The sequence below is a fragment of the Corylus avellana genome, chromosome 4 (genome assembly GCF_965113065.1).
Source record: "Corylus avellana chromosome 4, dhCorAvel1.hap1.2, whole genome shotgun sequence".
Taxonomy (NCBI): domain Eukaryota; kingdom Viridiplantae; phylum Streptophyta; class Magnoliopsida; order Fagales; family Betulaceae; genus Corylus; species Corylus avellana.
This window is the reverse complement of record NC_142493.1, coordinates 25,724,878-25,746,975: the sequence shown is the minus strand read 5'-3', so window position 1 is coordinate 25,746,975 and position 22,098 is coordinate 25,724,878. Positions and strand designations below refer to the sequence as shown.

Genomic DNA, 22,098 nt, shown 5'->3' with positions numbered 1-22,098 from the left:
TTGCTTTGTAAAGTTCATATGAGACTTCTTGGGACCATGTTAGGGCCGGGTTGGCGGGTCTGTCCTGTTTTTTTCTTTTTCTTTTAATGATCAAAATTTTTAAAAGTAAACTTTGAGTTTACAACACTCCAATAAAACTATAACCAAAACGGACTTCAACCCTATGCCCTTTCTTTACTCATCTAGCAACAATCTCATCCCATATGATTGACAGATCTCTAATGAAGAGACCTATTCTAATCTCTAGTATCCAAGTTATTTCTACAAATTTTCCAAACCATTATAGTTTTTATCCCAAACTCTTCATTATAATGCTGACGTGTTAGTTTCAACCAACCCTTGAATTAGTTACTGTTTTTCTTTTCTTTTATATATATATATACAAAAGTTATCAAGCATTGTAAGATAATTGTACAATAAAAACGTTATATATAACATTACTTCTTTGACAATGAATGGCAAAGCAATTTGATCATTAAACATTTGGCACCATCCAAGACCAATTAAAAGATCCAATGACAGTGGTTCCAGTGGATTATGAAACCGTCTAAACATATCCACCAATTAGCATAGTTAAAAGTAAAGGGGTCAAATAGGAGATATGCTATACTTCATTCTCTCAACCATCTTTCAACCATCTCTTTATAATGAATGGGTGAATCTACCATTGAATTTTTGTAAGACCCACATGAGTCCACAAATCAATTGTTGATTCATTAGATTTGCAAAAAAATATGGTCGAAAGATGGTTGAGAGAATGATGTATAACATATCTCGTTAAATAGAACCATGCACTTTCTGACTTTCGATCTCAGAAAGTTTTGTTGAACTACTCGGTCTTATCTCTTTCCCCTATCCAATCTCCATTTTCTTAGTCAAAACATGACACAATCAAATCTTTATCACTATTCTAGATACTCTTATTCTTAGCTAAGTATTGGTTAGATGTTACTCTGTATGAAAATGTCAAACATCGATATTCAGCATCAATGCTTGATGGGGCTCTAGTCTAGAACAAATTAAGGCTAATATGTGGAATCTTCATGCCACTCTAAATGATATATTCAATTTCTGGTGAAATGTTAACTACAATTAGCTGATTAAAAAGAGATAACCCTGGTAATGTGAAACTGAAAAAACCAACCCTGACATGACCCAGGAAAAGTAAAAACAAAAGTTGAACAAAAAACAAGATTTGAAGGAGTAATTGGCAGAATGGGTTGAAGCAACTTATAATTTATGAGTACTCATACTTTAGAAGCCCAAGTAAATTATCCAATACCCAAAAATAAAAGAGAAACAAGGCGAACAAAACAGAGTAACTTGAAGTAGACGCCACTCATCAGGAGACATTTTCCTCATGAAGCCTTCAGATCATCAAAAGCCAACACTAGCCTGTGTCAAGAGAGGAACTTCTGTGAGCTCTAATTACAATATAAATAGCTATTAAAAAACTCGAGGTAATCTGTTTGCTGGAAAAACAAAGGTAATCAAAAATCTAAATATCACACTATTCTTCAAGCCCAATGCTACATTTTTGTGCTCAGAATTATGTTACTCTTAAAACCTCAAACCCTTCTGCCCAATTATTTCAGTCTCATGCCTCAAAATTCACAATCTCACAGTTGCATTCTTCCTTTATCCAAAAGGAGCACATCCATCATTCAAAAGTTGGTAAGGAATTCGTTTTCCCCTTCTTCTTCGTTCTCTAATCAGTAGTCACTAGCCATAAATTTTGCGAATACGGCCAGACTCCAATACTCAAATTTTAACTAAGTCAGTCAGTTCTGCACTAATGGAAGAAACCTTACCAGAAACTTGTGATTCTCTTCAAGAAGAGGGGAAAAGGTTGTGCAGAATTTTCCTATGTCAGCATAAATGTCTCCACTGCCCCCTATAACCTCCATGAACTTCTTTCTATCAGGAGCAAGCATCATGGCAAACTGCAAAGTAAATATCTAATAAGTCAAAAAGTCTGAATGAAACTACTCTAGTATACCCAATTGATATAATTCAAAAGGTCTAAAAGGTCAGATCACCAAGCCAAGAAAAAAGTCTAAAAAGGGTGGAGCTAATCACCAAGTAAAGTTTCCATCAATATTAAAAATACTAAAAAGCGACCATATTGGAGCTAATTCTAAGAATCCAAGTAAAGTTTCTATTCCAATAAATAATTTAAGAATTACAAGGACATTACAGAGAAACTTGAGCGAGCAAGCCAGCCATGCCATTTCTTCAGGGTCTTGCCGTAGGCGTCGGAACAGGCCTGTGACATTGCCCAATCCTTATGCTGGAGTAAGTTGCGAAATAATTGCACCAAGAAATCCATTGCTCTGAAAATTTATCATAATTAACAACGTGAATATGAAGGTCTCACATTTCAAAACAAATGAAATAACAAAACTTACCTAACACTTGTCACTGTTAAATTACTGGCGAAACACGTGAAATGTTTAATTTAAATAAAGGTGATTCGATGAAGTCAAGGTTTGCTCCCAAGACCTTTAACTCTAATACCATGTTAAATTATCAGTTATCATATAAGCTTAACCTGATAGGAAAAGATAAATTTAATCGTTTAATCACTTCAACAGGGACAAGTATTAAACAAGTTCCCTTTGAGGTCCTGTGCTCCATGTCTAAGATGTTTTCAGATAAAAACATGCTAGATAACAACAATATTAAGCATTACCTTTTTTATTGAAGCAGTAATCTTTGGTCTGAACATGATTGATCAATTCATCTCTAACGAAAAATTAAAAACTTGCTTCGAGCTTTTTAGAGCATATTGACAAAGGAGACACATCCATGCCACGAAAATGGGTATATACGAAGGCACATGCAGAGAGAGAATAATGTTCTATACATTATTCATTCTCGTTTTCTTCTACATTCCTCTACATTTCCAGAATACTAAATCACTTTGATCTTAAAGAAGTATTCGTAAAGCTGCATGCAAATGGCCCAACACAACAAAATACAAATGGTACCCAAAAAAACACAATTTTAGGAGAAACTTCACTTAATTCCCCGTGAACTTTCAACATTTTTACAATCATCTTCTTAAACTTTAAAAACTCTCAATTTAATGTATATAATTCTAAAAAATTTGCAATGTCACACTTACTATTAGAGTTAGAGGTTAAATCAAACGGAATATAAATGAAATATCTTTATAAACCTGTATTTAAAAATTAATTAGTTAAAAAATTCTATAAAAAAAAAAGGTTAAATACTAAATACCCCTAAGGGTTTTGTTTCTTTATTTTTTCCCTCCCTAGGGTTTGATTTTTATAACAAGAAGTCCATGTGGTTTTAATAATAAACCAAATTAGTCCTTCTGTAGTTGACTTAATGGAAGTTCACGTAGACCAATCAAATGTTGACATGTGACACCTACTTAATTTTTTTATTTTAGAAAAAAAAATTTAAAAAAAAAAAAGAAAAAAAAAATTGGGGGTGACCGAAACCACCCCCAGTGGTTATTGGGGGTGGCTGGGGGTGACCGAAACCATCCCCAATGGTGGTTGGGGGTGGTTTCGAGTCTCGAGCACCCCTTAGGCTCCATGGGGTGGCCAAGCCATCCCCCCAGTACCCACTGGGGGTGGTTTCGGCCACCCCCTTGGAGCCAAGTGGGTGACTTGGCCACCCCCAAATGGCCAACGGGTGGCCAATTTTTTTTCCTTTTTTAAAAAAAAAATAAAAAAATACTTTTTTTTTTTATTTTTCTTTAAAAAATTTTAATTAGATGTCTCGTGTCAACATTTAATTGGTCAATGTGAACTTCTGTTAAATCAACTAATGGTCAACTGACAGAATGACTAATTTGGTCTATTATCAAAACTACAGAGACTTCCTATAATAAAAATCAAACCCTAAGAAAGAAAAAATAAAGAAATGAAACCCCATAGAGTATTTGGTATTTAACCCCCCCAAAAAAAAATGAAACCCACAGCTTGCCCGTGGCTAAGCCTCCTGGCAACAAATTTTTTTTTTTTTTTTTTTTTTTTTTCAATATTGGTATTTAGGATATTTTGGCGTCCTCCACTAGGATTTAATAGAAATCTTAACAAAATGGTAACATTGCAAACTTTTTTAAGTTGGATAGACTAAATTTAGAGTTTTTTTAAAGTTGTTTTTTTATAGGTAATTACAAACGTCGAAAGTCTAGAGGGTTAAGTAAAGTTTTTTCTTACAATTTATTCCATTTACCTTGTCAACCAAAGAAGAGCACCGACGCAACTGTATCCTTTTGCTGCAATATCTGCTCTCACGATGCTATACAAGTGGTTGAATTCCGATGGATTTGAAGAATATTTAGATTCCAATCTCTACAAGAAATATCATAGAGAAATCTTTACAACGCAAGAAAAACTAACTCATTTCAGAGACAAACTACTGAACATGACTGTGGAAAATACATAATAAGGACGTCTTACCGATATGTTTCCACCAATATCAGTTTTAACAAGAGCCATTGCACCTCCGAACTTATCTGGTATCAGAGAAATAATGATATCAGAAATAATGATTAAGTAATTAAATTTGTCACCTAAGAAACAAGCCCAAAATGAAGCAGGTACTCATATTATACATTTGATAATTGAGAAGACATTAAGGTGATATAATTATAACGTCTTTTAAATCATCAAACATATAATATATCACATGAAAAAGCACCAATCATCTAACATTGTGCAAGCGCATGGCATGAAGTTGCACAAGTACACATTCTAGTGTACTAACAATGCCTAATCCAAATCAAGAATAAGTTTTGAAAGTTTGAAAATGTAGGAAGTAGGAACTATAGAATGGTTTTAGTAAAAACTAAATATCCAGCTGCTAGATAAGAAATTAGAAATGGCAATGCTGCCACCTTCGAATACAGTTTCCTGAATTTATGGTATGCATTAATGCACATAACGGGAGCAAGAGCATTCACCTATAACAGGTAGTATCTGCTTGCAGACCTCCAAGAAAGGCTTGGACAGCAATTCACCTTCCTCAGACTTCACATGCTTCAATCCTTCCAAAGCAGGAGTTAACACAGTCCCCTGCATATCTGTCTTTTACTGCAGAGATCACCCCAAAAAAAAAAAGAATAGTAAATTAGTGTCGAATTTCAGATTTTGGGAACAACAAAATTACCTTTGGTTCAAAAGAGTGACAAAGAGTATCATGGGTAAAACAAAGTCTGATTCAAGCACAGAAACCGTGTTTGAAATTGTTAAAATTCACCAACCCATGATTTCGAAATTAAAATTCAAGATGGGAAATTAACCCAGATAACAATACTAACTAAACTAGACCTGTATATACAATAAAAAATTCATTTTGTATATTCATAAATCTCAAAATTTTCGCAACAACTTTCTTAGCAACCAAATAGAGAGAGATTGAATCAGATACGTAAACAATCACAAATTTAGAGATAAAAGAAGCAACAAAAAAAGAATTGAAAGAGAGAATATGTACATGGAAGTTGTGGCTACGGTTCCTGCGGTTTAGGAGCTCAGAGACGCTCACTGATTTAAAAGATAAATTGTAAGGAGAAAGATCGGGGAAGTAAGAGAAAAAGTGTGGGATTGATTCGATAGAGTAACGAACCTACGACAAAAGAAGGAATCAGATGTGATCCGATAACGATTATCTTGGGTTCTCCTCTATGATTTACTTGGGTATGTATACTTTCTTTTTCTCTGGAGACAAGGCTATTGTATAATCAGATGCGATCCGATAACGATGAATCAGATGCGATAGGGGCTCTTCGGAAAAGAGCGACAGGACCATGGATGATGGGTTTGCGGTGGGGCGTGTAGCCACCGGGATCCAAGGAGCTGCGTGTGGTACACCGACTGGGCAGGAGGCATAAAGTGAAAAAGAGAGCATTCCGGTGGAGAAGAGGAGAGTGGAAGACGGAAGAGGGCAGAGGGCAGAGGGGGCAGAACAGGACGGAGCAGGGGAGGATTTTCTTTTTCGAGAGCGTTTGATTTTGTAAATGAAAATGAAAATTGGAGGGAAACTGGTCATGCGATAACTCGGTTTCTATTCGTCACCCCTGTTCTCTTTTTAAAAAAAAATTAATTAATTTTTATGCACAAAATATTATGAAAGAACACGTAACATAAACTTCAAAAGATGAGAAGAAAATGGGATTAATGTGATGTATAATCAATACTTTTATTCATCATCATTAATTAGCGTAACAACAAAATTCAAGTAGTTTTCTCGTTACGTGTCATTGTTGACATAATTGATTACTAAGATTTACAGGTATTTATCCAATTATTTTTTAATATATCATCGTGATTAATATGGACTATATTCATGAATGAAAAAAATATATATATCACTATTAAACATGTTTGGCCGGGTTGGTACCCATTCAAATGCCGCCCTAGTTTTTTCTTATCTCCTAATTGCCCTCTGATTCTCAATGTAGTCCATAGCACAAAGCAACTCCATCAAGTTCATAGGTCAATTCTCTGCTCTCGTAGGACTCAGGTTCCCATCGAATACAATAAAAAAAATGCTCATCAGATTCAAATTCCTTAAAAAGAGCAACCTCTGCTTTCACTTGAGGTTCCCTCTCCTCGAATGTTGTCCAATGCCTCCACTAGAAGACTTGTCATTGTCTCAATTGCTTGGGTGGTGTCCAAGATATTCCTCGTCTCTTTAACGAGCAGGGAGGGTCCCTCGCCATAGTTGTTTCCGCATGTCATCCTGATTTGCGGGTTTAGACCCCTTTCGAACTTCTTGGTTTTCTTTTCCTCGTTGGGAATGGGATATGTAGCAAACCTCAATAGTTGGGTAAACTTTACAGCATACTCTATTACAAACATTACCTTTTACACTAGGTCCACGAACTCCCGGGCCTTAAATTATCTATTTGAAAATCAACTGAAAACCTTTTTGTGCTTATTGCGAAAATTGGAAAAACAAGAAGAGAATTGATGCAGAAATTTAAGATAATGATATGTTATTTCCCTAGTTTTGATGAATTAGAGAAGTCTAGGAAAATAAGCATAGATGAGGGTTCAGTAACAGCTAATGAAAATTGCCTGGTGAAATGCAGATGAGACTTCTTGGGGGGCATGTTATGGTGGGCAGGTCTGTTATAATTTGGTATCCATCTTATTTAGAGAAATTTTCCAAACCAAATAGAAGATAATTTTTCTCCCACACTCCCCATTACAATGCTCTGATTTTTAGCTCTTTAAGAAATGAAAAATTTTCTTCACAAAGAGGCAACACCTCAAGGAACCAGTTTGATAATGAATGCCCAAGCAATTTGATCGTTAAACATTTGGCACCATCCAAGACCAATTAAAAGGTCCAATGATAGTGATTGCAGTGGGATTATGAAACCTTCTAAGCTTGTCCACCAATTACCAGAGTTAAAAGTAAAAACAATACCCTTTATAATTTATCAGGAAAAGTAAAAACAAAAGTTGAACAAAAACAAGATTTGGAGGAGTAATTCGAAGAATGGGTTGAAGTAACTTATAATTTATGAGGTCTCAAACTTTAGAAGCCAAATTAAATTATCCAAAACTCAAGAGGAACAAGGCGAACAAAACAGGGTAACTTGAAGCAGTCGCCACTAATCAGGAGTCATTTTCCTCATGAAGCCTTCAGGTCATCCAAGCCAACGCTAGCCTGTATCAAGAGAGGAACTTCCGTGAGCCTCTAATTACAACATAAATAGCTATTAAAAAACTCGAGGTTAACCTGTTTGCTGAAACAAAGGTAATCAATCAAAATATCACACTGAATGCCAACACTTTTGTGCGCAGAATTCTGTCACTCTTAAAACCCTCTAAATCTTCAGCCCCATTATTTCAGACTCATGCCTAGGGGTGGGCAAATTAACCGTTACCGTTTAACCGGCCGTCTACCGGCTTCGACCAAACCGATATAAACCGTAGCCGATATGCCGATATCCTTATCGGTTAAAAAAAGTATACCGGAATTCGGTCCGGTCCGGTTAAGCGGTTCTTATCGGTTAACCGATTTAACCGATAAGAAACCGAAATTTTTTATTTTTTTTATTTTTTTTAATTCTAGTCCCAAAACGGCGCCGTTTAGTCTTTTAGAGAGGTTTCCAAATTTCCACAAGTGACACAGGTTTCCGAATTTGTGTAATGGTGTTGCCCATGACTTATTTTCCTTTTGCTAAGTGACTTTAATTAGTTAATACTTTGTTTATTATTCATTAATGAATTTTATTTTAATTTGGGTTTGGATAGGTTTGATGTTTTTTTTTTAAGTGATGGCATTTGATGGGATTTCTTTGCCTTTGGTAAAAGCATTTTTCATTAACTAGTTTTGCTAGTCTAATTAGCATTCATTATGTTAATTAGTCCATTTGCTTTGGAAAAATGTATTTTATAATATATAAAAAAAATAAAAAAAAAGTTGAAGTGGATCAATATAAAAAAGCTTCAATTTTTAGCCCAAAAAACAAATATTTGGGTCCCAACAAAAAGTATTTGGTTCCTAAAACAACTCATTTTTAATAAGTTATTTTAACCCAACAAAAAGTATTTGGGCTCTCAAAAGTCAAAAAAACTCATTTTTGGTTTTTGGCTCAACAAAATAAATCAATATAAAGCTCTCGGTTAAATCGGTTAACCGGTTTAACCGGACCGTTTAACCGTGTACCGTTTTAACCGAAATTATCGGTTAAAATTCTTATTGGTTCGGTATCGGTTAATAAACCGTTTAACCGAAAATTATCGGTTAATAACCGATAAGGTCCTTAACCGGACCGTTTTGACCGATACCCAGGCTTACTCATGCCTCAAAATTCACAATCTCACGGTTGCTTTCTTCCTTTATCCAGAAGGAGCACATCCATCATTTAAAAAGTTGGTAAGGATATTATGACCGGGAAAGAAAATCTTTTCCCCTTTCTTCTTAAAGTTCTCTAATAAGTCACTAGCCATAACTTTTGCCTAGAACAAATTACGGCCAGACTCCAACACTCAAATATTAACAAGACAATATGTTAAAGCAAAGTCAGTCAGTTCTGCACTAAAAGAAGAAACCTTACCAGAAACTTGTGATTCTCTTCAAGAAGAGGGGAAAAGGTTGTGCAGAATTTTTCTATGTCAGCATAAATGTCTCCGGTGCCCCCTATAACATCCATGAACTTCTTTCTATCAGGAGCAAGCTTCATGGCAACCTGCAAAGTATCTAATAAGTCAAAAAGTCTGAATGAAACTACTCCAGTATACCAAATTGATATAATTCAAAAGGTCTAAAAGGTTAGACCAAGCCAAGAAAAAAGTCTAAAAAGGGTGGAGCTAATTACCAAGTAAATTTTCCAGCATTATTAATAATATTAAAAGGGGAGCATATTAGAGCTAATTCTAAGAATCCGAGTAAAGTTTCCATTTCTATAAATAATTTAATAATTACACGGACATTACAGTGAAACTTGAGCTAGCAAGCCAGCCATGAAATTTCTTCAGGGTCTTGCCGTAGGAGTCTGAACAGGCCTGTGACATTGCCCAATCCCTATGCTCGAGTAAGTTGCGAAATAATTCCACCAAGAAATCCATTGCTCTGAAAATTCATCGTAATTAACAAGGTGAATATGAAGGTATCACATTTTCAGAACAAATGAAATAACAAAACATAGGTAAATGACAAGCATTAAACAAGCTCCCTTTGGGGTCCTGTGCCTGCTTTCTAAGATTTTTCAAGATAAAAACATTCTACAGAACAATAATATTAAGCATTACCTTTCTTATTGAATCAACACTCTGGTCTCAACATGATTGATGAATTCATCTCTAAAGGAAAATCAAAAAAGTTTCCATGCCACGAAAGTGGGCATACACAAAGGCACATGCAAAGAGAGTGAGAGAGAGAGAGAATAATGTTCTATACATTCTTCATTCTCGTTTTCTTCTATATTCCTTTTTATTATCTTTTTTTTTTTTTTTTTTTGGGGTGCAACCTATAGTGGTAGCTTACGTTAATGATATCTTCAAAGTATTTTCTGCATCAGTAATACCACACATTTCCAAAATGCTAAATCACTTAGATCTTAAAGAATTCTTTATATAGATATACACTACATGCAAATGCCCCAACACAAAAAAAAATATATATAAATGATACAGAAAAAAAAAAAAAAAAAAAAGAGCACAATTTACTAATACCATTTACCTTGTCAACCAAAGAAGACCATTGGTGCAACTGGATGATCCTTTTGCTGTTTTAGCTTCAACCTCTGCTCTCACCATGCTATACAAGTGGTTGAATTCGGATGGATTTGAAGAATATCTAGATTCCAATCTCTACAAGAAATATCATATAGAAATCTTTACAAGGAAGAAAAACCAATTCATTTCAAAGACAAACTAGTGAACCTGACTGTTTGAAAATACATAATAAGGACATCGTACCGATACGTTTCCACCAATATCAGTTTTAACAAGGGCCATTGCAGCTCCGAACTTATCTGGCATCATAAATGATTAAATGATTAAATAATTGAATTTGTCACCTATGAAACATGCCCAAAATGAAGCAAGTACTCGTATTATACATTTGACAATTGAGAAGACATTATAATTATATCAAATGGCATGATTATATCGACATGTCATGTGATATAATTATAATGTCTTCTAAATAATCAAATGTACAATATATCACATGACAAAACACCAATCACATAACATTGAGGACGCGCATTGCATGATGTTGCACAATTACACATTCTACTGTAGTAAAAATGGCTAATCCAAATCAAGAATATGTTTTGAAAGTCTGAAAATGTGGGAACTATGGATTTGTTTTTATTAAAAACTAAATATCCAGCGGCTAAATCAGAAATGATAATGCTGCCAACTTCGAATACAGTTTCCAGATGCATCCATTATGGTATGCACCTGATGGGAGATAGAGAATGCACCTATAACAGGCAGTATCTGCTTGCAGACTTCCAAGAAAGGCTTGGCCAGCATTTCACCTTCCTCAGACTTCACATGCTTCATTCCTTCCAAAGCAGGAGTGAACACTGTCCCCTCCATTTCTATGTTCTACTGCAAATATCACCCAAAAAAAGAATAGTAAATTAGTCTCAAATTTCAGATTTTGGGAATAAAAATAAATTGACCTATACTTCAAAAGAGTGACAAGGAATATCATGGGTAGAACAAAGTCTGATTCAAGCACAGAAAGCGAGGTTGAAATTGTTAAAATTCACCAACCCATGATTTTGAAATTGAAATTCGAGATGTGACATTAACCCAGATAACAATACTATACTAAATTTGACCTGTATATACAATAAAAAATTCAATTTATATATATATTTTTTAGTTTCTCAGATATGTGTTTATAGAAACACAGACACACAAAAATTTAGGGAATTCTTCAATGCGAAATAAATCGCTCGAAGCTATAATCAGATGCGAAGTATGCCACGCATTGACGATCGCACAAAGATATAAAATATTGCATTATTTCCTATATCGCATAAGTCTCAAAATTTTGGTAAAAACTTTCTTAGCAATCAAATAGAGAGAGATTGGATCAGATAGGTTAACAATCACAAATTTAAAGATCAAAATAGCAACAAATTTTTGAGAGAGAGAGAGAGAGATCCATACGTACATGCAAGTTGTGGGTACGGTTCGTGCGGTTTTGGAGCTCAGAGACGCTCACTGATCTGAAAGAGAAATTTCAAGGAAAATTATTGGGAAATTAGGAGAAAAAAAATGTGGGTGTTATTCGATGGAGCAACGAACCTCTGGAAATGAGAATTGTCAGGAGAGTGATGAGAAAGAACGAATCAGATGCGATCCGATAACGAGAGAAGGTTTTTTTTTTTTTTTTTTTTTTTTATAGTAATTTGGATTTTAACTAATTAATTGAAGAGGAACCGGTCGAGTCGGTTCCTCGGTTTGACGTCGCAGTCCCGTGAATGAGAGAATAGAATGCAAGGGAGGTTTCCATTCTATTCTCCATTGCCTGGCCCAAATGGAACCTCAAGCTCTATCGGCTCAATCTTCAAAAAGCCCAAATGTGACTCTAGGACCATTTAGGAGCCTACAAGCCCAGACCTCCCAACAAGCACTCGGCGTTGGAGGCAAGTCGCCAGTAGAGAAACACGTACACCTAGGGCAACAAATTCCCATAATTACGACTTCGTAAAAGAAGGAAATGATGCCTACCTAAGGGAACCACTTAAAATGAAAATATTCCACCAAAAGGCAAGGATATGCTAAAGACTCGTAAGGAAGACATCTTTAAAGGAAACCTCAGTACCGTCAAAGGCCCAATCAACCAGTAAATCAGTGATACTTGCTTTTTACCCAGACATTCAATCGAAGCCAAAACCACATCTATATAAAGTTAGCCAAGTGCTAGACCTACGTATGCTCTTAGACCCAGATATGCTCACATGGATGACAAAAATGTTGAGATTAAAGATTAAAATAATATATATAAAATTAGTATACCTATTCAGTGTTAAGAAAATATACAAAATAATTGTTTCAATTATAATTTTGCTTGGGTTTTGTTGGGTTTTAGTCTCCCTTCATACTTAGGGTAGATTTTTGCAGTGAAGACTAGTGCTTTTGGAGACAGTACTCCATTTTCTTCGGTTTCAAATCCAAATCTTACCAGTGTCTTTCCAATATTGACTTCCTTCGAGTGGCTGATAGTGTTCTTTGCTAGGGGTATAAATAGGTTTGGAACTCTTAAGATTCTTACACCTATTTTGTCGAATTTTAGTCTTATCGCCCTACATCAAACGCCGCCAGAATTTTTGATACCCATAGTCTCAAAATCATGCCAACCTATAGATTCGAAATTGCCATCGGCCCTCCGACGCGCCGCCATGCGCCTCTGCCAGTTTCTGCCTGTGCCGTCACTGCCCTTGCAGGAGGTACACGCTTCTGCCGCTGACGATAGTTCAAACGCCGCCAAGTACAGATCCAAAGAGATCTGAAGCGTCCAGGCTTTCGTGGTAGTGCTCACAGGTGCCACCAGAAGGTTCTGTCCATCAGTAAACGCGTGTCCCAAGAGCAGTTTACGCGCTAGCAAGACTCGCCTAAGAATCTGTTCGTTCCTTTATGCGCCTCCACAAAGCTCTGATCACATCCACGATAGCGCCAATCGATAGATCCGGGCCAGACGAGTCTAGAGCCGTCAAGCACAGCCTCATCGGATGATCCACGTGCCACTCGAAGATGAAGCATTTCCCCACGTGCCATTGCAGCTCCTCCACGCGCCGCCACGTTGGCCCATTCATGAAGGTTGCACGTCCACCTTACAGATCTAGCGCCGCTGGTCAAAAATCGGCCAAGAACGCCGCCGTCAGATATCGAACACACCTCCACGCGCCGTTGGTAGCTCCTTCGTGTGGGTTTCACGCGCTCCGGCATCTCCACCCATTCGGGTCAGCCATGTCATCCAGCGCCATGTCATAAGATCTTCCACGTCAGCTTCACCGCCATGTCAGCACATTCGCCACGTCAGCGACTCTGCCACTTTAGCACCTTGCCATAGTTTACTTTTCCTGCATTGACTTTTGACTTTAACTTTCTACAGTGTTAACCGTTAACTTTGACCAGACTAAAAGTTGACCAGGTGTTTCCCACTCAATTTTTCGTTGATTTCAAATTTATGGTCTATTTTTGCTTTTGGCATCTCTATATGGCAGAAAACAAGATTCTTCGCCAAATCTAGGCATTTGTTTTATGCGGTTCAAGTCAGTTCATGCTTTGTTTAATTAGGTTCTACAGCCTTTTTCTTTGGCGCAGTTCAATTCGGTTCATTCTTCTTACGGCAGGCACTCTCGGGTCAGACCAATCTTTTCTCAGGTCTATGGGTTTTCGAGTCAAAGAAGCCCCTTTCAATCGGCCCACATATGCCTTGTCAAATGCCGCCATCACCGATCACTGCAGCTTTTCCTAGACCATTGATCCATTACTAGTGAGAATTTTTTTTTTTTTTTGGTCAAACCTTTCAACAGTACAAGGGTTTCAGGCCTGATTAGCCTCTTCAACCGGCCATTTTTCTTCCTACTTAGCTCAACCGACCAGGCGAGACGGTCCAAGGGTTTCAAGCATGATTAGCCACTTCAATCGGCCTTGCTTATCTCAGTCAACCAAGCGAGACGGTCTACTAGTTAGAATTTTTTGGGTTAGACTTTAGTTCAACCGACCAGGTGAGACGGTCCAAGGGTTACGAGCTAAACAAGCCCCTTTTAACCAGCCCTGCTTTTCTCAACCAACCAGGTGAGCTTCTTCATTACTAGTATATGGTTTTCAAGTCAAATTACAATCCAGTGAACCAAGCTCCAACTTAAATGCATAGCTCAATTCAGGCTTTATCCACTTGTCTCTAGCAACTTTTATGGCGTCACTCCAGCAACTCTTTCGGCACAAGCAGCTTTTTCAGCGAATTCATTTTTCTTTGTCTTTTCTTTTACCCAAACTCAAGTTTACACATTGAGTTTGAAGGGGGATATTAAGAATATTATGTTAGGGCTATTACTTCCTTAGGTATTATTAGTCTATTAGGTTTACATTTCCTTACTCTATTAAGTTACTTGTCTCTCTATAAATAGAGACATCTGTATTCATTATTATAAAAAATATCAATACAATGTAGTCCATTGTGTGCTTCCTATTATTCTTCCGCTTTTCTTTATCTTTCCATTATTCTAACATGCTATCAAAGCATTCTAACAATCCTAACCCAAAACTGTCCAACTTTATTTGCATTTTGTTATGGAATCCAACTCCAATTAGCTCCAATGGACAGCCTGGTCCAATTTAGTGACGGCTCTCTCATAATCCTGCAGCTTATGGTCTTGTGGCATCGTTCTATTACACCCTTGGATTAATAATTGTTTCCCGAAAAGAGAATAATAAAAAGAAAGATAATCGAGCATTAATCATCATTGACAAAGGATTCTTGTATCAAAATGTGTTCTCAAGCTCAGGAAACAGCACTACTACATTTTGATAGGACTTTGGGTTGGGTATTTGATTGCATTCTTGACAATTTTTTTGGCGGCAGCATCGGCAAGATCAATGCCACATATATCAGCCAACCTGATAAGGTATAGCAAGACATCAGACAGCTCCTCTCCCAGATGCTCCTTATCTGATTCCTCCCAATTTGGCAACCCTCTGTCCACCTCTCCTCTCCACTGGAATATTTCTGACAGCTCTCCCACTTCACCAACCTACACATGAGATATAAAGAATGGAAATGAAAGCTAAAGGATAGTCCAAAAATATTTAGCATATATATACACCAATTTGCTTATATATATATAATTGCCATCATCAGTATTTGTTAATGCTTTTTAGAGGGTTTTTTTTTTTTTTTTTTTAATTTTTTATTATTATGATATGATATAAAAGTGAAAACAGTTTACTTTTATTTTGAAAATACAGAACAAAAGTGAGAAAGATAATGGTTTAACAAACAAAGTTTTTGATTTCATAAGGGAAAGAGAGAAATATCTTCGTTTGCCCTCAAGGAAAATTCTCCAAGTAGCAGAAATGTAGAGATAGACTTTCATTTCTATTATTCTATTAACAACAAACACAGAATTAGAAACATCAAAAAAGATTATATATATATATAACATTTCAGAGGATGAGACGCAGAAACTGATAGAGTATTGCTGTGAAAGAAGATTATAAGATTTGCAAAGCTAGGGAAAGCATTCTGTCTTTGTAAAATCAATTATATAACCAACCTCAGACACACACACACACACACACACACACATATATATACACAAATTAATATAAAACATTTTCAGCTTTTTTACAAGAAGGAAAGCGAATGGTATAAGTGGTATTTATATATGTAAATTAATTACCATAGCAAGGAGTAGATTCCTGGGACTATGGTACTTCTCCCAGTCTCTAGCCTTCGCAAATTCCTCGAGCTTCACTGAGAGATCTTTCAGGCTAATGTCCCTGCAGCCTTTCTCCTCCGATATCACTTCTTCTTCTCCCATGCTAGCTTCTTCAGTTTCTTGGAGCCTGCATATATGGTGAGAAGGAGGGATTTCTTATGGCTTTAAAGAGAACAAAAAGTATATTGTTTCTTGGGGAATGTGTATCTTTAATTTTCAGCAATAAAATTGAGAAAAAAGTAGCGGATGGTAGTGGGAAAAATACCTTTTTCATGGCTTATACATGAGATTCCTTGCAGCCGCCACCAAGAGAAAATGGCTAACTTTTATGAATGAAATAGGTAAGAATATTCCGTTTTTACCATGAGCTTACCGAATCCAATAGTAGGGCTTAGATTTATTAACACATACATGCCCATTGAAACGCCCATCGATATGAAATGATCAGAATGGATCATACATGTATTTAGTGATCTAAATACTCTTTGATTACTATATTCTAATCCTAATGGCACATATTGTTAAATCGTCAATTATTTCACAATAATAGATCGAGATTTGAAGAGATGATGAAGATTCTTATCTCTTATCTTTATTTACTCTATTAATTAAGCTCACATAATTTAATTCAAAACCTTGTGTTTGAAAACGTCTAAGTTCCTTTCAACAAATCTAAAAGCTTTATACACATGCAAATTCATAGGACTTGTCATAAAATTTAATTCCTAGCTTACATACAAACACTTTAAAACTTGAAGAGATTTATATAATTAATCTGCTTCTGGTAAAAATGGCTACATCCAAATTAATCATATTTTGATACTGATCAAATGTGTAATGAATATATGTATATAACTTAAAGAAAACTTGTTCAGAAAAACACATGTTTTGCAGGTAATTAAAGAAAACTTGCTCAGAAAAACATCTTCTCTTTAATTTCCTTCTCTCTTTTCCTTTTCTGTTGTTCAGAAAAAAACATCGCTATGCTGCAAATGCATGCCCCCTCACCAATATTTTGGGTAATTCGTAAGGACAAAGTTGAAAAGTTGGAGAGACTTTGTGGCTGCCGAAGGGCCATGGCATCCATGATCAGTGCACCGACCATATCACGGGCATTAACATATCGGGGTCAAATGGAAATATGATCTGATTCTCTCCCTTTCCCCGTGAGACGATACTCGATCAGCGCTAGCTTAGCTGTATATATATATAATCAGCATATATATGCATGCGTGCATGTTTCTTTTTTCTTTTTCTTTTTTTTCTCTTCAAACACTCGATCGTACGCATATCATTTCAAAGATTCTTAAAGGAAATGCCATGTTCATGAGGCTTTCGTTTAAAACATCTAAAAAGATGATCACTAGACATCATTGTGACGAAAATTTTACAAATGATTGGCGTACGTGGCGGCCATTGTCATATATATATATATATATAGAAAATTGTGAGCAGATATGTTAATGTCAAGATAAGACCTTGAGAATATTTATGATTTTAAAATGGCATATAGAATGAAATTCCCTGTATAGATATATAGAAAGCATCAATTCGATCTTCATGTTCTAATTTTATATGGCTAGCCCCACCCTGACCGACCCATGCATAAATTAAAAAAGCACCCTTTGAAGAACTTAATTATATATATATGGCACAAATAAAAAGGGACGTCTGATAATATTTCCTTTTCTTGAAAGTATTCTAATCTCATAAAATTCTCACACCAAGATGAATCAAATCTTATATCTCATCCTTAAAAAGAAAAGGTAACTACCAACTACACGTCGACCATTAAGATATTTAATAAGATAAATTTATATAATAAAACCTTATTGTCATAGGATACAAATCATACTATAAGTTAAAAATAAATAAATAAATAAATAACAGCCTTAGTGTTTGTAACAATTTTGATAAATAGAGTTTTTAAGTCAAAATTAAAAGAGCTTTTAGGCAAAAGCGTTATTTTTAAAGCTTTTGCCAAAAGTACGTTTTAGCCATTTTTAAGCTTTTTGAATATTTAAAAACGCTTTTAATTTTTTTACCAAACAAATACTTTTTTTCTTCAAACGGACTTTTTGAGTGTTAAAAGCATTTTTAGGCCCATCAAACGCAATCTCAAATAGGCTTTAATTGCCGATGCCAAAAGCCAAAAAATAAATTGGAAATGGGCCAAAAAAAAAAAAAAAAGGTTTTAGATCTACCTTTCCTAAAAAATTTGTTCCAGTTGGGGCTGGTGTTGAAGTTCTTATGGCTGAAAGCCTGAAACACCTATAACCCAAACCTGTAAGCCCATTTGTAGCTCTACCCAATTATATATATATAATTTAGGCCCAAGTTTTTTAAACCAGACCCGGCTCTTTGGGCGAATAAACCCGACATCAAGAACCCTAAATCGGACGGTCTCAAAACTGCTATAAAAAAGCCTTTAAAACAAAAACCCTAATCGCTAACAAAAGCTTTCATTTCCTCGCCTTCACGATACGCCTATCTCTCCCTCTCACTCTCGCACACACTTCACGAACCCAAAATGGTGAGCCTCTCCCTGCATCTACTCCTCGCCCCAACACGACGTGGTTCTTTGATCTCGTATTCTGATATTTGTATTTGATTTTCTTTTTCTGTGATTTGCAGCCTTGCAAGAGGTACGTGGAGATCGGGAGGGTCGGCCTCATCAACTACGGTGAAGACTACGGCAAACTCGTCGTCATCGTCGATGTCATCGACCAGAACCTAGTACGTCCCTTTTTCCAAACGATTTCTTCTAATTATCTGTTTGGAAGCTGAGAAAATAATGAAAGGGAAAAAATAGTGGGAAATAAAACAATGAGGGATAAGTTTGGGAAAATTGTTGTGCGGTGTACTACCTCTGTTACATAAGTTAAATCCATGTCTTGTAGCTATGTCCTCAGTTCAACTGATTTGATCTTTATTGTATGCTATGTTGGATTTGTCTCTGTTTATGTATACAACACGTTTGTTTATTTTGTTCTTGGCAATTTGGTTTATGGATTGCGATTTGTATAGTTTTTTGCTTTCTGCTGTTAAAGCGAAGTTAGAAGTGGTTCACTTAGACATATGTGCTTTTATTTTACTGTTTTCCGGGAATTGGTTATGGTGTTTTGGTTTCGAATTCTTTCAATCTGTTTTTGGGTTTACTTATAAGAGGACGAGACAATTTTTTTTAATCTATTAATTTATACAGTGATTTTTGAAAAATCATCAATTCAACTGCTCGATGTTACTCATTAATTCCAAGGTTTAAGATATTGAAAAGTCTACTTACTGAAAATTAAGTCCATGTTTCATTTTTGCTTTTTTGTGGCCCTTCTTCCCCAAATAGTGTCTTAGGAATTGTTTTTTTGTACCTTTGAATCTGTCTCTTACATTCCTACATAATTTTATTAGCTTTATCTTGATTTGGATATTTTCATAAATGGATTCAATGCATTACTTCACATCATATCTATAGACATTTTTACCTTGCACACTATTAAGTGTTTGTTAATTATTACTCATCTTATGGTGATGTCTGTTTCATTTATACCCATAGGCTCTTGTTGATGCCCCCGATATGGAGAGATCCAAGATGAATTTCAAGAGGCTTTCTCTTACTGACATTAAAATTGACATTAAGAGAGTTCCTAAGAAGAAGGAATTGCTTGATGCTATGGAGAAAGCTGGTAGGTACAATTAGTTGTGGAAAATTGTGATTCTCATTTTTACATTCAATGATTTCCTTGTTTTATACTTGTTTTTCTGTCTTGGCAGATGTTAAGAATAAGTGGGAGAACAGTTCCTGGGGTAGAAAACTCATTGTTCAGAAGAGAAGGGCAAATCTCACTGACTTCGATAGGTTCAAACTGATGTTGGCAAAGATCAAGGTTGGTTATAATATATGCCTTTATAAATGCGTTTCTTTAGCAACTCTTCACATAAGTATTTTGCTTTAAGCCTTTATCGATATTTCTTATTTTGGCTGATTACAATTATTTGTTTGCCATTCGTTTTGGCTTTGAAGCCATTAGCCTTTTTTGAAGTCTCAATTCTGATGGATCTGTTAAATATATTTTTGCAGAAAGCTGGACTGGTAAGGCAAGAGCTAGCTAAACTGAAAAAGGAGAGTGCCTCTTAAGCGTAATATTACAAGGGTTTTTCAAATTTTGTTGATGAATTTGTTCCAGTTTTATTTTTGGATTGTTGTCCTGTCTTGCAACGAATTCAGAGTTTAAGAGCACGGCTTGAGTTTTTATATATTTCTGACAAGACTATTGATAGTCAGTTTTATTGGTAAACCTCTTCTTTTATCATGGTGTTCATGTTATTCCAATTTTTAATCTTAATATGGGACTTAATTTGGGTGTTGGGATGCCTATATTTTGTGGTCCATGATTTATTCTAGTGAATTGTATGGTTATCAGCATATATTGAAGTTTGGAATGTCTGCTTTTTGTACTTTTTAGAGTGTTTTCATAATGGCTCTCTATAATTAGCTTTTCTAAAAAAATTTAACATAAATAATGAAAACACTCGATTTACAAGTTCCCTTCAATGCTTTATAGGCTAAACCCTATTGTCTATTGACGAGCACAAAGGCACCTTGTTTGGCAATAGACTTCACAAGCCGTAAACTATTCCTCAAAAAAATCAATTTTATTTTTTATATCACATTAATTACTTTTTATTATTATTTAAATAAAAAATTACTACAAAAATCACTTTTTATTAATAAAAAAAAAAAATCAAAACTTTTTGGTACATCGATCACTCCCTACTACAATAAAAATGCTTAAAGCAAGGCCCTAGTTTTCAGAGCAATCATTCCCTTGCCTTGCTGTCTTATGTCTCGGTTCAGAGAAATTGGATGGGTGAGGTAAGGTGAAGCAATTGAATTTGTACCTTTTTATAATTTTCGAAAGAGTAATACTTGATATTTCAAAAACAATATACAATTCCTTCAAGAGAGTATTGAATATTGTTTTTTTCATAATGGATATCTTGCCGAACTCTATGAAAATAGGCCAAGGCATGTGCCGAACTCAATTGGCTGGGACCACACTCAATGAAGTGAAGGTCACTAGTTCGAATCCCCCTCCCCCCTCTTGTGCGGATATATTAAAAAAAAAAAAAAAAAAGGCCAAGGCATGTGCTCGATTTTATGCACTCTAGGGCCTCAAATCTTCCGACGAAAGTGGGAGTTAATTGTGACCGTTTTACCTTTTAGCAGAAGTGCTCCACCACCATGAATGAATGATTTGTTGGCATCTCTGGCAACTGAGTTTTCAGAGACATTTTGGGTTACTGCTGAGGACTTTTAGTGCTTATTAGATGGGTAGATTTTTTCTCAGCTCCTTTGGGATGGGTTTGGTGAATAATTATTTTAGGAATTGTGCACCAGCTCAACCAGCTTTCTTTTTCGTTTATTTATTTTATTTTATGGATGAGTAGAAACAAATATAGTTACAAAAATTGAAAATTATAGAATCCAAAATACAAAGACTTGATAACGATCTAGCAAAGGATTTTCGAAGGTGGAGAAAGCAAGCGAGAATGCTGCCAACAAAGTTGGTTGTAACGGCCCGTAGTGGACGTTGTGGGTAATAGGTATTAACAAAGGAAACCATTTTAACTTAACTCCTGACCAACTTATGAGGGAGCTGAAGAGATTAATATGTAATAATACAATGGCAGAGAAGACACCATCTAGGGCGGTGGGGGCATAGAACAGTCAATATTGGATATTTTTTAAGTTCATATCAAGATCTGAAAATTACTAGTAGACCGAAACCAAAAGGGCTTTATAAAGGAGAGCTAGAGGTGTTGTGATTGAGGAGATTAAAATGAGTGGTGGCGCGTGGGGCATACACGCGAGAGAGGGGGCTAGCAGATGGTTGAGTGGTAGTCAGCGATTAAGGTGCCCGTGGGTGGTGAAAGTTGTGAGTTTTCAATAGATCTGACCTCTAATGATCCAAACATAATATTAGAAAAACTAAGAGGAAAAAAAAAAAACAAAACAAAAACAGAGTGAAAAGAAAACACGAGAGTTGGTGTCAATTGTTATTCTTAGGCCTATTCATTAGCTTATACAATTCAACTTTTGAAGCGGCATCAAGCAGGCCTGATATCTTCATTTCCTAATTCCCACCCTACGCCAATCATTTAACGGCTGTGGTTTTCAGTTTATTTTC

The 22,098-nt window shown here is 35.8% G+C and overlaps 4 protein-coding genes across 5 annotated transcripts; 1 reads left to right on the top strand and 3 right to left on the bottom strand.

Moving 5' to 3' along the window:
- Positions 1-1,220: 1,220 nt before the first annotated feature.
- On the bottom strand, positions 1,221-5,952 carry LOC132179769 (glycolipid transfer protein 1). Its single transcript, XM_059592540.2, has 8 exons — positions 5,608-5,952; positions 5,476-5,525; positions 4,943-5,072; positions 4,440-4,495; positions 4,213-4,331; positions 2,198-2,333; positions 1,812-1,943; positions 1,221-1,395 (listed from the first exon to the last, which is right to left on the bottom strand). Exons 3-8 carry the CDS (start codon positions 5,058-5,060, stop codon positions 1,378-1,380), a joined length of 579 nt encoding a protein of 192 aa, XP_059448523.2. The 5' UTR covers positions 5,061-5,072; positions 5,476-5,525; positions 5,608-5,952; the 3' UTR covers positions 1,221-1,377.
- Positions 5,953-7,397: 1,445 nt separating this feature from the next.
- Positions 7,398-11,849, bottom strand: LOC132179768 (glycolipid transfer protein 1). 2 transcript variants are annotated; one of them, XM_059592538.2, is made up of 8 exons: positions 11,769-11,849; positions 11,635-11,689; positions 10,931-11,060; positions 10,419-10,474; positions 10,180-10,310; positions 9,435-9,570; positions 9,056-9,187; positions 7,398-7,659 (listed from the first exon to the last, which is right to left on the bottom strand). In XM_059592538.2, the coding sequence occupies exons 3-8, from the start codon at positions 11,046-11,048 to the stop codon at positions 7,624-7,626; spliced, it is 609 nt and encodes a 202-aa protein (XP_059448521.1). In that variant the 5' UTR covers positions 11,049-11,060; positions 11,635-11,689; positions 11,769-11,849; the 3' UTR covers positions 7,398-7,623. The 2 variants fall into 2 exon arrangements, with proteins under 2 accessions (XP_059448521.1, XP_059448522.1); XM_059592539.2 differs by lacking the exon at positions 11,769-11,849 and having other exon boundaries at positions 11,635-11,762.
- Positions 11,850-14,874: 3,025 nt separating this feature from the next.
- Positions 14,875-16,067, bottom strand: LOC132177698 (uncharacterized). Its single transcript, XM_059590128.2, has 2 exons — positions 15,872-16,067; positions 14,875-15,223 (listed from the first exon to the last, which is right to left on the bottom strand). Exons 1-2 carry the CDS (start codon positions 16,010-16,012, stop codon positions 14,990-14,992), a joined length of 375 nt encoding a protein of 124 aa, XP_059446111.1. The 5' UTR covers positions 16,013-16,067; the 3' UTR covers positions 14,875-14,989.
- Positions 16,068-18,333: 2,266 nt separating this feature from the next.
- On the top strand, positions 18,334-20,220 carry LOC132177697 (large ribosomal subunit protein eL14y). Its single transcript, XM_059590127.2, has 5 exons — positions 18,334-18,443; positions 18,545-18,646; positions 19,464-19,593; positions 19,682-19,794; positions 19,989-20,220. The coding sequence occupies exons 1-5, from the start codon at positions 18,441-18,443 to the stop codon at positions 20,043-20,045; spliced, it is 405 nt and encodes a 134-aa protein (XP_059446110.1). The 5' UTR covers positions 18,334-18,440; the 3' UTR covers positions 20,046-20,220.
- The last annotated feature ends 1,878 nt before the right edge of the window (positions 20,221-22,098 follow it).

What these genes read in the sequence shown, in the direction of transcription:
- LOC132179769 (XM_059592540.2), bottom strand. Translation starts at nt 5,060, where the DNA reads ATGCAGGGGACTGTGTTAACTCCTGCTTTGGAAGGATTGAAGCATGTG. An exon ending in GCAGATACTACCTGTTATAG is followed by an intron (nt 4,496 to 4,942) that starts GTGAATGCTCTT and finishes CTCTGATACCAG; the next exon opens with ATAAGTTCGGAGGTGCAATG. An exon ending in GCTCTTCTTTGGTTGACAAG is followed by an intron (nt 2,334 to 4,212) that starts GTAAATGGAATA and finishes ATAAATTTTCAG; the next exon opens with AGCAATGGATTTCTTGGTGC.
- LOC132179768 (XM_059592538.2), bottom strand. Translation starts at nt 11,048, where the DNA reads ATGGAGGGGACAGTGTTCACTCCTGCTTTGGAAGGAATGAAGCATGTG. An exon ending in GCAGATACTGCCTGTTATAG is followed by an intron (nt 10,475 to 10,930) that starts GTGCATTCTCTA and finishes TTATGATGCCAG; the next exon opens with ATAAGTTCGGAGCTGCAATG. An exon ending in GGTCTTCTTTGGTTGACAAG is followed by an intron (nt 9,571 to 10,179) that starts GTAAATGGTATT and finishes ATGAATTTTCAG; the next exon opens with AGCAATGGATTTCTTGGTGG.
- LOC132177698 (XM_059590128.2), bottom strand. Translation starts at nt 16,012, where the DNA reads ATGGGAGAAGAAGAAGTGATATCGGAGGAGAAAGGCTGCAGGGACATT. An exon ending in GGAATCTACTCCTTGCTATG is followed by an intron (nt 15,224 to 15,871) that starts GTAATTAATTTA and finishes TCTCATGTGTAG; the next exon opens with GTTGGTGAAGTGGGAGAGCT.
- LOC132177697 (XM_059590127.2), top strand. An exon ending in ATGTCATCGACCAGAACCTA is followed by an intron (nt 18,647 to 19,463) that starts GTACGTCCCTTT and finishes TTATACCCATAG; the next exon opens with GCTCTTGTTGATGCCCCCGA. An exon ending in TGATGCTATGGAGAAAGCTG is followed by an intron (nt 19,594 to 19,681) that starts GTAGGTACAATT and finishes CTGTCTTGGCAG; the next exon opens with ATGTTAAGAATAAGTGGGAG.